Source organism: Pocillopora verrucosa, chromosome 4, assembly GCF_036669915.1.
Source record: "Pocillopora verrucosa isolate sample1 chromosome 4, ASM3666991v2, whole genome shotgun sequence".
Classification (NCBI taxonomy): Eukaryota; Metazoa; Cnidaria; class Anthozoa; order Scleractinia; family Pocilloporidae; genus Pocillopora; species Pocillopora verrucosa.
This window is the reverse complement of record NC_089315.1, coordinates 7,612,284-7,625,363: the sequence shown is the minus strand read 5'-3', so window position 1 is coordinate 7,625,363 and position 13,080 is coordinate 7,612,284. Positions and strand designations below refer to the sequence as shown.

The 13,080-nt window shown below is 37.1% G+C and overlaps 3 protein-coding genes across 4 annotated transcripts; 2 read left to right on the top strand and 1 right to left on the bottom strand.

The window, feature by feature from the left end:
- Positions 1 to 433: 433 nt before the first annotated feature.
- LOC131786545 (kelch domain-containing protein 1) lies at positions 434 to 11,278 on the bottom strand. Of its 2 annotated transcripts, none has more exons than XM_066166092.1 (9): positions 10,980 to 11,278; positions 6,999 to 7,130; positions 5,370 to 5,595; positions 4,676 to 4,828; positions 3,691 to 3,885; positions 2,787 to 2,939; positions 2,101 to 2,253; positions 1,383 to 1,556; positions 434 to 1,142 (listed from the first exon to the last, which is right to left on the bottom strand). In XM_066166092.1, the coding sequence occupies exons 3-9, from the start codon at positions 5,587 to 5,589 to the stop codon at positions 979 to 981; spliced, it is 1,212 nt and encodes a 403-aa protein (XP_066022189.1). In that variant the 5' UTR covers positions 5,590 to 5,595; positions 6,999 to 7,130; positions 10,980 to 11,278; the 3' UTR covers positions 434 to 978. The 2 variants fall into 2 exon arrangements, with proteins under 2 accessions (XP_066022189.1, XP_058959591.2); XM_059103608.2 differs by having other exon boundaries at positions 6,999 to 7,098.
- On the top strand, positions 5,656 to 10,978 carry LOC131786573 (adenosine deaminase-like protein). The gene is made up of 10 exons (XM_059103630.2): positions 5,656 to 5,841; positions 6,420 to 6,565; positions 7,224 to 7,284; positions 7,447 to 7,534; positions 7,855 to 7,936; positions 8,328 to 8,454; positions 8,853 to 8,933; positions 9,304 to 9,439; positions 9,962 to 10,062; positions 10,704 to 10,978. Exons 1-10 carry the CDS (start codon positions 5,761 to 5,763, stop codon positions 10,902 to 10,904), a joined length of 1,104 nt encoding a protein of 367 aa, XP_058959613.1. The 5' UTR covers positions 5,656 to 5,760; the 3' UTR covers positions 10,905 to 10,978.
- Positions 11,279 to 11,390: 112 nt separating the features above from the next.
- Positions 11,391 to 12,912, top strand: LOC131786563 (protein FAM221B-like). Its single transcript, XM_059103618.2, has one exon. The coding sequence runs from the start codon at positions 11,401 to 11,403 to the stop codon at positions 12,511 to 12,513; it is 1,113 nt and encodes a 370-aa protein (XP_058959601.2). The 5' UTR covers positions 11,391 to 11,400; the 3' UTR covers positions 12,514 to 12,912.
- The last annotated feature ends 168 nt before the right edge of the window (positions 12,913 to 13,080 follow it).

The window sequence follows — 13,080 nt, the reverse complement described above, 5'->3', positions numbered from 1 at the left end:
GTAATATTTAATTTGGGACATACAGCAATGTGTATTACTTTAAAAAAAAAACACACATTTTTAAAGGTAAATATCTTGATTGTTCCCCATGAACTTCAATTTTCTAATTATTTCTTTCCTTATCCAACAGAAATCACTGATTGAAATTTTCCATATGAGATTCCATACAGACAAAATGTCTATAATTCTGCAATGGGGTTAATCAATATCCATTAAACTGAACAACCTAACCTGGAGGGGTGTATATTAGTAATAATGATAAAAATATGGGGACATCAGGATTCCATTTCACCTAGTATTTTTTTTAACATAAAGCATCAAGGAAAAATAAATTTTAGATAAGTAATTACTATTTCTAGCTGTACCCAAATCAAATGTGCAAGATCTTGTCCCAAGAAAATAAATGGAGCTCATTCTTCTTGGATAGAAATTAGTGGCTTTTTATTGCATACAGTAAGGCTATAAACCAACTTCATTTCAGGTATGAGGATTCTTAGGGCCAGACAATATCATTAAAGCAATCTAAGATTAAATCACTTGAAGTCATATAACAATTATTGTTTTGACCTAAACTCTCTCAAGAGAGTTAGGGATAATTCATAAATTTTTGGGCATTATCTCAAAATTAGTTTCACATCATACAATTTAGGAATATTAAAAAGGTCAGATATGAAGCAAATACAGAAATTGCACCATCATCAAATTAAGAGCAATGCAATGACAAATAAATCACAATAAAATGTGGATTAGCTTTTATTACAATATTGTACAAGTGTCATTGATGGTGGCTTTATCATCTACAAAGCAACAGCTGGATAATCTTTAAAAAAAAAAAAATTCAAAACAGTTTTAGTGGAAAAATTGTTGTTCAGGTGATTAAAACAAAAGCATTTCATTACCAGCTACTGCTCATGTACATAAGTTAATTCCCTTGAATGCAGCCTCTTTTCTCAAAGTAAGAAGAGTAACTTTGTTTCCCTATTGCTCATCTGACGAGTCTTCATATTCACTGCTGTCTTCCTCCTCAATTGTTTGACACTCTTGAAAATTAGCAAATCCACCAGTCATTAAGGGGCCTTGAGCTTGAACAGGAGGAACATCATTAGGGTCTGGACCTTGGGACATCCCTGACAAGAATTGTTCTACAAAAATAAAGTTGGATAAAATAAAAAAAGGAGATGGATGATCATGCCAAGGCATTTAAGACTGGAAAAGCTAAGCTCTAAGTAAGAAAAATTTTACACCTGTCCATCACAATATGCAATATATTTCCTTTATTAAAGCTTGGAAAAGGGGGAACTTCAAATGAGAATGTGCTCTTTTGGGGGGAATACTAATAGTGATTTTGTTCAGCATTGGATGGAATGTATCGCAAACTATACCTTTTGCAATAAGATATACATCCCCGTGATACTCCTGACACTGCATTGTTTCTCCATCAAAATCAGATGAACCTCCATAAAGTACCAACTGGTCTCCCACCAGCGTGGCTGTGTGTACCCCCCTGCCATGAGGGATGCTACCAGATGTTGATGGCTGCAGCCACTCATTTGTGTCTAGCAATTGAGAGAGGTAAAAGCTGTGATCATTCTTATAATCAGGAAATCAGAGGGTAATATGTACTAGCCCCAGTCCAGAGGTTTTTTTTTTAAGTGTAAAGCAAGTGCAGAGAAGGAGCTTGAAAAAGAATTGTCTTACCAGCTTGCCTTCAAATTTGGTATTTCCTTGGTGGATCTTATTTCACACATTTCACATATGCTCCAGATGATAAACAAAAATGTGCAAAATAATTTTCATGGATTTCAGTTCAATGTAGTTCTTGGCTGGTATAACTTTGTGGACTGTAACAAACTCATTCTGTATTTGCCTTGACAACTGACGATCAATTTTAAAGAATTTGCTTAAATAATGCACACCGAGTCATTATTTCTGCAGCTAGTTACATGGAGAGGTAGACAGAAGAACCTCTTGGGCAAATCAATTTATCTTATGTGATATTCGCATACACCGAGCAGAGTATGACAGGACTGGCCAAGCTTAGATCCCAAGATTTTATATCTGGGCCCACAAAAAAAAGACTGTCACTGCTTCATAATTTACCTGTGTCAAAGATGTGCAGATCATCAAAATGTGCATTCTCCAAACTTCTTCCACCCAAAACTACCACTCTGTTACCTACAGCTGTGCATGTATGGAATGAACGAGGCTCTGGTTGTCGTCCTGAGGTTGGCTTTGAGATCCATTCCATTGTGTCTAAGAGTTAATCATAGTACTACCTATTCAACTGCTTTTGACTTAACATTATAAAGCTTCTTATAGTGTATCAAAAAAGATAAAAAAGTGAGTCCAAAATAATAACCCTTTCCAGGCCCTCTCTCTTGCCCTTCTTCTTCTTCTCAAAGGAGAAGGGTGAAAAAGTAAGGGCATAGTCAAGTTCTAAGCAAGGAGACACACAGTAGTAGCAATCATTGAAGAAACAGTTGCAGAATAAGTGCCTGTGAGAATTTTTTTAAAAACCTCCTTCCAGTATACCAGCTGACATGGACCTTACAACTGGTTAACTTTCATGGTTAACACCAACACTTGCATTTGAATCAATTTCTTGGCCCCATGTAGCCTCTTTCACCTTTCCTTACTCCCAAGTTTTTTGAGTGCCCACATTTCCCCCTTTTTTTCCCAATAACAGGCTAAATTGGGGGCAGATGAGGGGGTGAGGGTATGATCTAATGACAAGAAGTGAAAGGATGCTGGAGAGAAAAGTGTATGAATATTATGAATTAAATCACCTGTATCCAAAACAAAGATGTCATTCTTTCTACCAACACTGTCTCTGCCTCCAAAGATGACAAGTCTTGATCCAACAGCACACATTCCATGAGCTGCTCTGGGTGTTGGAGATCCAGTAAATGAAGGAGTGAGCTTTTCCCATGTACAGTTCTCTGGAGAATCAACAGCAGATAACAGGTTATTGAATTGTATAATCATCTCAAACCTTTCCCTGGATTCTATGCATGGATTTCCCTTGTTTAAGACTCATTGTCGCTTCTTCCACACAGACTTTTAGTTATTTATAAGATACTGAAAAGGGAAGGTCGTTTGATTACTTTCAGACTGCAAAGAAAACTTGGCAACTTGTGTTGACACATGTAAACAGCATGATTAACAATGATTAAAATAAATCATGCAAAAATCACAACAAATGGGAAGTTTACAAAGCCCAAAAGAAGCTGGACTTCAATCAACTCTACACATTGCCCTACTCAAAGTTCCTGAGTTCTTCCTATCACAATGAACATATGCTGATACATGAACCAATTGTTAAATAACACTAGATAACTCCAAATCTTGTGACATGGCTCCTTTTGAAAGATAATTTTTTAAAGAAACTGTGCTGCTGCATTGGTGAGGAGTAAAATAAGATAATTTGGTTTTATCAAATAAGTTGATAATGTAAATTGGCCACCATAAAGAATTTCAAAGCTAACATTTCAAGTGTTAGCCCTTCATCATTTGCTCTGACAAAGGGCTAATGCTCAAAACGTCAGCTTTGAAATGACTTTATGATGGCCAATTTACATTATCAACTCAGTTGATGAAACCAAATTATCCTTTCAAAGTTGCAGAGTTAAGATTAAGGTGTTTCTAAATTCAAGCAATCAATGCCTACAATTTGATTTCTAAAGTCCTTACCTGTATCAAAACTGAAGAGATCGTTGAACCAACCAAACTCTGCTTCTTCCTGCTCAGATTTTTCTGTCTCCAAATTCTCCAATGGACCAAATCCACCAAAGAAGATAATCTTGGTTCCCATAGCAACACAAGATAGCTTGTCACGTGGAGATGGAGGGACGCCTTTGCATGTGATATTTTGCCACTGCTTTGTTTCTGAAACAGTACAGAAATAACAAGCAAGTAGCATTAAACTTTGTGACTTTAAATGGCTTTGATTGTTTTCTATAATAAAAAAACATATTTGATAAGGTCTTAACATCCTTACCAAAAACCAGAAAACCAACTCAATTTCCTACTGATGCAAGAAAAAAAAAGTGGAGAAAAAGTGCTTAAACTGTAAAAAATAGCAAAGCATGAGACCCTGGAAGAAGACACGTCTGTTGGTCATAAAAAAATTGAAATTAAATGTAACATAAAGAAGAGAGCCTAAAACCAAAATGGATAACAAAACTGACAAATTAAAGACCATGCAAAAAAAGAGAAAAACTGTACAACTATGGTAAAAAATGTTCAAAACAAAAACTAAAAAATCAAAGTTCCCCTTCAATGGCTTTTGCAAAACCTCGTTTAATTGGCAATCAATAATACATTTTATTTAAGGATTTATTACAATTTGGTATATATCACTGTTTTAATCAACATACAGCTCAAGTCTGCATTCATTATGTTGATGCAGATGAATATAATTCATCCCTTATCTGCAAAGACGGTAGAGAGAATATTTAGTCACTATCCTAGAAATCAAGTGGCTGACTCGAAAAGAATTAAATTATCAGAAAAAAATTAGAACCACAGGTATTTATTTTACCACTTGGGAAATATCTGTCTTATGGGAGTGTCTGTAAATGGAAGTATTTCACTGCCAGTGCCAGTGTTATGGACTTTATATTTCACTTCTCATCCGCAACAATCACTGTGTGAATTGATTTTAAATTACACATACCAGTATCAAAAGCGTGTAGATCATTCAGCCATCCACAATCTCTACTCAGTCCACCAAAAACATACAGTTTCATTCCCACTGCAGCCATAGTTGCGGAGGATCTGGCCGATGGAACGTCACCTCCTGTGATAATCTTGTTCAATGTGTGAGAAGCTTTCGAAAAATTACAGAGAGACTATAGTTTGGTTATGACAGAGTAACTACTATAACCGAGGTAAAGTACACAAAACTGACCAATTTAGATACAGGAAAAAAGTAATGAATTCCATCTAAATATTTTGTTAGCTTCACTTTGTTTGGTCCCAGATTCCTTTTACTTCACATATTATATTGAGATATCGATTTGCGTTGTTTAATGATTTTAAAACTACAAAAAAAAAATGTTCATATAGCGTGACATAGTCGAAGGTAGTCTTTTTTCCGAAATTCTTCAAAAGCTCGAGAACAAGTCATCGTCCAAGGTACTTCTCGACAAGTATGCACCAAGTTTCGGGTGGAAAGGTAATGTTTGCCCGTCGTGATAGCCAGACAATAATCGATCTGATGACAATTATTCAGATCCTTAAAAAAAGCTTTATCCAGTTTCAAAGCGATCGCTAATTAGGCAAGGCTCGCCGATGACGAACGTTCATTAAAGTAGTCGAAGATTAAAATCCCGAACGCAATAATACATCTTATTGTCCCTAGCACTTACCAACATCGAAAACCAGAATTTCGTTGGATTCTGTAACTTCCTCAAGATCAGAAAGCCAACGAACTCCACCAAATACGTAAAGTTTATCTGCAATGGCGGCCGCGCAATGTCCGTCACGAGATGGCAACTTTGCGTCCATTTCTACTTTCTTCCATTCAACTTTTACATCATTTAGAAGCCTTGTTCCATAAGTAACCGGTGCTGATGATTCATTTCCCATTTTTGCCTTGATAATATAAAAAAATTTAAAGAAAACGTGAGCACACGACTGAATGAGCCTAATCGTTTAGTACTGCAGCGCGAAATTCAGATTTTGGCGGGAAAGTCTCTAACTTGTCAATGACAAGACTGGCCAATCACAACAAACAGTAGCAAATCGATTTCGTCCAACATGGCTGACGGTACAGGGAAAACTGCCGATGTCGCAGAAGAGAAAATACCTTTCAATTTTTTCAAGAAAATACCGAAAATTGTAAGTATTTGGAAACGATCTTTCCATGGTCTCCACAGGTCATGAAATGGTCGGGAAAAAAATGTCTTTTGGGTAGGAACCGGCAGGGCAAATACCACGTGAATTTTTTGTCGACTAAGGGAAAATAGAGTTCGAATAGCTGATTTAAAAAGTCAGGAAATATTGAGATTATAAAATATATTATTTACACCACTTAAGGCTGGTAGAGGCTTTTTTGATTATTTTGATCTCTACGATGGAGAACCCTAACCCTAATCTTTACAGTTTTGACTGGTCTGCGGCTCATGATCATTGGTTACAAAATGTCAGTGAGTGAAAAAGAGTGCTGTAAGAGGAGGCTATGTGCAGATGCCTTAACTGTTTTTCACATTTTTTACTTATTTATTTGATATAGTACATTTTATCTTCATAAGGGAGACATCTGGGGACTTTGAGACTTGTTGTCTGCAACAATGCATAGTTCTTCCTTGCTATGAATTGGCCATGATGGAAATGGATTGAATTCATGCTCACTAGAGTCGTTTATTTCCCGTCCCACGTTGAAAAATTCATCATATCTTAATGTAACTGCCTTCTAGGAACTTCATGCCCACATAAATGGATCCATAAGCACAGAGACGATCGAGAAGCTCATCAAAAGAAAAGTTGAGCAAGGAAACAATGACTGTCTTGTGTCCCAGTGGCAAACAACAATTCACAAGGGAGAACAGCGAGATTTAAGCGAGTAAGTTATGGAGAAACTAGTTATGATGTTAGTATCTGAAGGATTTAGTGGCTTAACCCTTGAGCCCCTAAGAGTGACTAGCATCTAATTTCTCCTTACTACATCACCCCTGAATCAAACATTAAGGTAATGAGAATGAAGGAAATGATTATCAACAAAAGATGCTTTTGATCAATAAACAAATTCTCCTTGTCAGCACCTTAGGAAATGTAGAAAGAACAGTATGGAGAATATGCATAATGACATTAGGGTGTAAAGGGTTAAGATGATGGATGTATTTATCCACTTTCAGTGCCAAGATATAAAGCAGTCATTTGACAAAATGTTTTTCCTTTTATTCATTCACCCATTCATTCACTTCTTTTCTTACTCATTCATTCTTCCACGTAGACATTTATAATTTTATTTGCCTATTCATTATTCTTCTATTTACCTTTCATCCTTTGCTCACTTGTTTTTCTACTTGTTTATCCATGTGGTTGTTTGTTGCTGTTTCCTTTTTAGTTGTTAGACCAGCGTGAAAATTCAACTCACTGTCAATGAATGTATTTTCATCAATTAATACCTATAAATAGGAATTAATATTCAAAATTATTGATGGATTTACTCTTAAAAATTAAGGTTTTTTGTTAGTTTTGTTTTGTTTTCTAATCTACAGTTGTTTGTCAATGTTTGGCATCATTTACCAGCTTGTAGATGACACTGAAGCAGTGTTTCTGGTAAGAGTGCGACTTAAGTTGGCATTTATTAATCACATGCACCACACAAGAAAACAGATGTAGCTAAATCTTTGTTTGAGTCCTGCTGAAGTTTTATAAAGTCAATAAATTTTTATGTAAATTTTTCATTATTGAACTTCTTCTCTCTCAAATCTCTTTCAGGTGACAAAAAGTGTTATTGAAGACTTTGAGCAGGATAATACAAAGTACTTAGAGCTAAGAAGCACACCCAGGGCCAATCCTGAGACAGGTGCAGTGATAATCAAAGTATCTGCAGATCCTTTTACTTGAACCATGTTCATAAACCATCTCTCACAAACCACTAATGGATCAATAAAATCTCTGAATGGAATTGAAGATCTGAGTTCATTTATTCCTTATTTTACAATTCTGTGATTCTGACATTTTGTGTAATTTATGCATCTATGGAATTGAAAATCTGAGGTCATTATTCCTTATTTTACAATCATGCCAATCTGACATTCCATGTAATTTATGGGTCACCTTTGACACAAGGATGGCACAGTTTTAAGAATAATCAAATGTGATGTTGATAATTATTTTCCACAGGGATGACAAAGCAGTCCTACATAGAAGCAGTCTTAAAGGCTATTGAGGAAGCTAAAAGGACAGCCCCCAACATAACAGTGAGGTAGTATGCAGTGCAGAAGGTATTCCTTTGGAATTATTCTCAGGAGTGTGCTGCCCAGTTCTCCAAACCCGGCCCTTATTTCAAACCAAAATGTTCCACTTCCTCACCACATCCATCAGGAGACATAATTTGGTAGATTGACTTCATTTCAAAAATTGAAAATTATAATTAATTTTATAGTTATTAGACTGATTAAGAAAAACTATGTATCTTGGACTCTCCACTCTATGAAGTGCTTCACTTGTACAATCATGAAGAGCAAAATTGTATTGTAACTTAAAAATTACTTCATAACATAATCCTCCCTTCAATATTGAGAGAAACGACAGCTGGTATAAATTCCCATCTGATTAGCCACAGATGCCTCAATGTTTATTTGTTTTTAATTAAGATTTATACCTGCAATAAATCGGAGGCTTGGCCCAGATGATGCCATGGATACTGTACACTTAGCTATACAGTACAAGGAAAAAGCCAAAGGGATTATTGTGGGCCTAGACTTAAGTGGAGATCCAAAGGTAAGTATAAAAACAACAGTACTGCTAATGGATGAAAAAAGCATATCACTCCGTAATTTTCTTTTGCAGCAACAATACTGCAGCTAAAACTTAGTTGTATTGAGTTCAAAATCAAGCAAGTCACATGATCAGGAAATCTCTGTGCCCAGTACATAATTAATACATATTTTTGCAATCAAGGTTGACTAAAAGAACAAAAATCTTATAATATCTTCAGGTTGACAGGTGTCAACATGTGCCCCATTGAATACTATCTTACAGTATGTTCTACATTTTTTGTGCATAGTTATGCCTGGTTATCAAAAATAGAAAAGATACAGAAAATCTTGGAAATTGAGTTTAAGAGTTACTGTATCATGTGCTGTTTCAATTTCTCATGCAGGACATCTCATTTTCAGGCACATGATTCAAACAATTTTGTTCCTGCCCTGAAACTGGCCAGAGAAAATGGCTTGAAACTTGCCTTGCACATTGCAGAGGTAAGTTTAAATGAGTTTTTTGAATAAGTAATGAAGTATTATTTTTTGTCTTTCAAGTAAGTCACTTGCAATGTGGATTGCAACATTTCTACTGTTTGGTCACAAAAACTCATGCCATCTTCTCTACCAATCAAATTTTCAGTACTTCAGGCTGCCAGCTTGTTTTGACCTCAAACAGAAAAACAAACAAATGTACAGAGTAGCTAAGTAACTAATATTTTCGAGATGATTTCAGCTTTCAAAATACTCAAACAGAAAAAAAATCCTTTGCTCTCCACCCAATGATGACTCATCTGGTGTAGATTGCTGTTCAACATACAAAAAACTTTGCAAAGTGGACAGTGATCTCACCAATATCTGTAATTACTAGGTTCCTGACTTGGATGAATCAAGAGTGTTGCTAAACTTAATCCCAGACAGAATAGGACATGGAACCTGTATTCATCCCGAAAATGGTGGATCAGAAGATTTTGTGAACATAGTAGAGGAACACTCTATTCCTATTGGTGAGTCTGGAACTTAAACAATGTTCACCATCCAATGAATGCTATCTCATATCATAAGGGTAGCTTCCACATTTGTCCATACCAGATAGGGGGCATATAGAAAATGTGTTTTATCAATTAAAATAAATTGCGGTTTCTTTGACAAATGATCATTAGATTTTGGTGGGTAAACCCAGGAGATATCTTTTTCTAGATTATTATAGCCACCAAGAGAGGAATGGTCTTTGAGAAAATTATTATACACTGGAGGAACCACCTGTTGCATTTGGTGCTGGATGTATCATTTATATTGTGTCACATATTCTAAGCATATCCCTGGATTCCTCAAGACATTTAAGTCAGGACTTGGGTCCACTGTGCTTCCTAAGGAAAAAGTATTCTTCCTATGCATCCACACATAAACACATTTATTCCAGTTTTTATAACTGAATATGATCCATTGAAACAACCATTGGGAAACATAATTCTATATGTGCAGAGCCTTGACAGAAAACTCAGGTTACTTCATTTGTTTCACAACAGAACTTTGTCTCACATCCAATGTGAAGACCAAGACTGTTCTATCATATTCTGAACATCACATGGGCTATTGGTACAGCAAACAGCATCCTTGTATTGTTTGTGTAAGTATTCATATTCAACATTATCACTTGTTTGTTTTGCACATTCCTAGACAAACCAGCTAATTAAGTTTCTGTTCTAATACAGAGGTTGATAATCTTGAGCCTGTTTTAAAAAACATGTAGCTGACTACTGATACCCTTCTCTTCCTTTGCAATGTTGATTCGAACACTGGAAACATTCAGAAAATATGTAGTCGGTTTCAACATTGCTGGGGGGAGGGGTTCTTATTAAACTTCCTTCCAAAGATGATTTTTACAGAACGTATTATAAAGCACATTTTAAATAAAAACTGTTTTGTGCTTTAGCATAAGGGTGTGCCCCACAAACTGTAGGCCAGGATTTTTGATTAGCTGGGTCATTTTTGAAAAAAAAAAATCACTGGAATTATTTGGCATCACTCTGTCACTGTCTCTCAATCGTATTGCAAGACAGTCACAACCTTCATTTCAAAAATAAGCACACTTATTTTTGAAAGTGATGTGAGAAATTAGAGAATTGTTTAAATATCTCTCTACCATATAATCTTTTTGACACTGAATTGAAGACTGCATGTGATGGATCTAGATGACTTACTTTCTTACTGTTTTGTTCCATTATGTATTTTTTTTATATTTTGATGTTGTTTTATTTTGTCTGACAGACTGATGATAAGGGTGTGTTTTCTACAACATTATCCGAAGAATACTCTCTGATGGCCAGGACATTTAACCTCACAGAAGAACAAGTGTGGAACTTGACATTTCAAAGTATTGATTATATTTTTGGAGGAGAGAATTTAAAAGATGACCTTAAAGAGTTGTGGAAAACTGAGAAAGAAAAGATTATTTCTTCACTTCATTAACAATTTGATCTGAACCTATGTATTACCACTTATAATTGTTTATTATTTTTATCAAATAAAAAACTCTTGCCATACCTCATCTCTTTCCTGAGACGATAATCCAAGCCATTTGAATCCCTCATCTTAAAACTGAATATCTAAAAACAAGAAGTTGCGTGACCGATCTGATAGAAAACTGGTCGCAAGAGGATAGGAATGATCTCCGTTATAACCCCAAAGTATTCGAAGACAACGCCGCAGTCTCAGAGGAAATATATTGTTTTATCCACGAACTGCATATATATAATGAAGTATGGGCTGTGCGGAAATCTTGTCAAATACTTCCCTTTTCCATCAGTAAAAAGCGTCACGGCTTAACATTTTGCGATCTACAAGCTCGGTTTAAACGTTTTGCGTGACTTGGAAACATTGAATAACGTCATTTAACCATAATGAAGTGTCTTATTACGCTGACCACCTTATATCGCTTGCGCGCGTACCCTTGTTGCTACACAAGATGGCGTACGCAGAAACGTCTAGAACCAAGCAAAACAGAAAATCAAAACCTGCTCCATCGGCCGATGCGCTCAATAAACCACTCAGTAGTCTTAGCCTAGAGGTGAGAGACTCTTCCGTCGAAGGTAAATCTACGATTCAGAGAGATCGGAGCCCAGTTGCCGGGAATCGCTACTCAAGATATGCTGCAAGCTCTCCTTTAACCAAGCAAAAAAATACGGGTATGCCGAAATCGCCGCATTTAAATCCAAGAGAGGGAAAATCATCGCAGCGGCAAGTTAATGGTCAGCACCCTAAACAACAAAAATCAGTGGTTCCGAAATCAAAAGGCATGTTAGCACCCAAGGGTTATACCATGCGTCCAATCATCCCTGCTTCAAAGGCTGAGTTGCTGCCAGTGGCTCGAGCCATGCACGGCGACGACTTTGCTCCAAGGGTCAAGAAGCTGTTTGATCCCGAACGCGAGGCGGCTGTTGATGCTATCCAGAGTGGGGTGTACATTGGATGGAGGTGTCAAGATTTTCAGCATGATTGTATTCGCGTCTCTAAAAGTTCAAAGTGTTTTTGTGGCCATCTGCTCAGTGATCATGCAAGTTACACCGGGAAGAGTGTGATGGTCCCTTGTCGTGTGACGCGATGCGAGTGCAAAGCTTTTGCCTTTATCCCGTCCCGTCCCGAAGAAGCAGGTGAATTTTGGCTTCAACGTCGTCCAGGATACGACCCAAACACCTGGCGAGCCAAATGCAAGTGTAAACATACCCACGAAGAACATCAACCCACCGGACTGCGGAGATGCCGAGTCAAGGGCTGTGGATGCTCCAAATTTTTCTCCAATTTTCTTTGTTGTGCATGCGATAGGCATTGGGAAGAGCATGAGACCTCGTTTGAAACGACCACCATGAGAAAAGAAACGGGTTTGCCGTACGGTGAGGCGTACCTTCCCTTTCACGAGTTTCCGGAATTGCGTGACGTTGTGTTGACCGGAAGAGAGGACGACGATAGTCAGTTTAAAGCCCTGACTTCCGGTCCAAACGCAATTCCAGAGAGTACACCAACAGATTTAGCATTGAGACTCAGAGGCACAAAGCCACAAGAGTCGCCATTTAAATGGTAACCTAAAAGAATGTACACGAGTGTTAATCGCGCAGAACACGAACACTAAACCAAAATTAAAATGTAACACTCAAGATAGCACCTTCCACCCCCAGGAGTGGGTAGCATTTAATTTAACCGATAATGTCACCCCTGAATCACTCTTAAGGTCTCAAGAAAAAAGGAAGAGTTCACCAACTTAAGAAGCTCTTGATTGTTAAACGAATTTTCCTCTTCAGCTTTCCAGGAAATTTATAGAAAACAGTATGGATAATTTGCATACTGATGGCATCTCTTACTCAGCAGATAAGATATAGTTTTTTCTCGCAAATTTATATCTGACTTTGGAACGAAGTAACTGGGCCTGCGCAGCAATTTTTTAAGCAGGGGGCGCTGAAGACGAACGCATAGTTTTCAGCCAAGGGCGTGGCTTGAGGGGAAAAGAGGAAGGGGGGGGAGGGGGGGGCTACCCGAGAGGTATTTGGCCTCTCCAGTTTAAAATCTTAACCATAGTCGTACTCGTACTAAACACACGCTAATTTAGGATGCCGTCTTGGAAATTCTTCTTTTTCTCCCCTCTACCAGTCTT

Excerpts from the sequence above, each read along its gene's own strand:
- LOC131786545 (XM_066166092.1), bottom strand. The coding sequence starts at position 5,589 with ATGGGAAATGAATCATCAGCACCGGTTACTTATGGAACAAGGCTTCTA. Across the intron at positions 3,886-4,675 it reads TCTACACGCTTTTGATACTG|AAACAAAGCAGTGGCAAAAT; the intron begins GTATGTGTAATT and ends GTACTGTTTCAG. Across the intron at positions 2,940-3,690 it reads TCTCTTCAGTTTTGATACAG|AGAACTGTACATGGGAAAAG; the intron begins GTAAGGACTTTA and ends TTGATTCTCCAG.
- LOC131786563 (XM_059103618.2), top strand. The coding sequence starts at position 11,401 with ATGGCGTACGCAGAAACGTCTAGAACCAAGCAAAACAGAAAATCAAAA.
- LOC131786573 (XM_059103630.2), top strand. The coding sequence starts at position 5,761 with ATGGCTGACGGTACAGGGAAAACTGCCGATGTCGCAGAAGAGAAAATA. Across the intron at positions 5,842-6,419 it reads TCAAGAAAATACCGAAAATT|GAACTTCATGCCCACATAAA; the intron begins GTAAGTATTTGG and ends ACTGCCTTCTAG. Across the intron at positions 9,440-9,961 it reads GGAACACTCTATTCCTATTG|AACTTTGTCTCACATCCAAT; the intron begins GTGAGTCTGGAA and ends GTTTCACAACAG.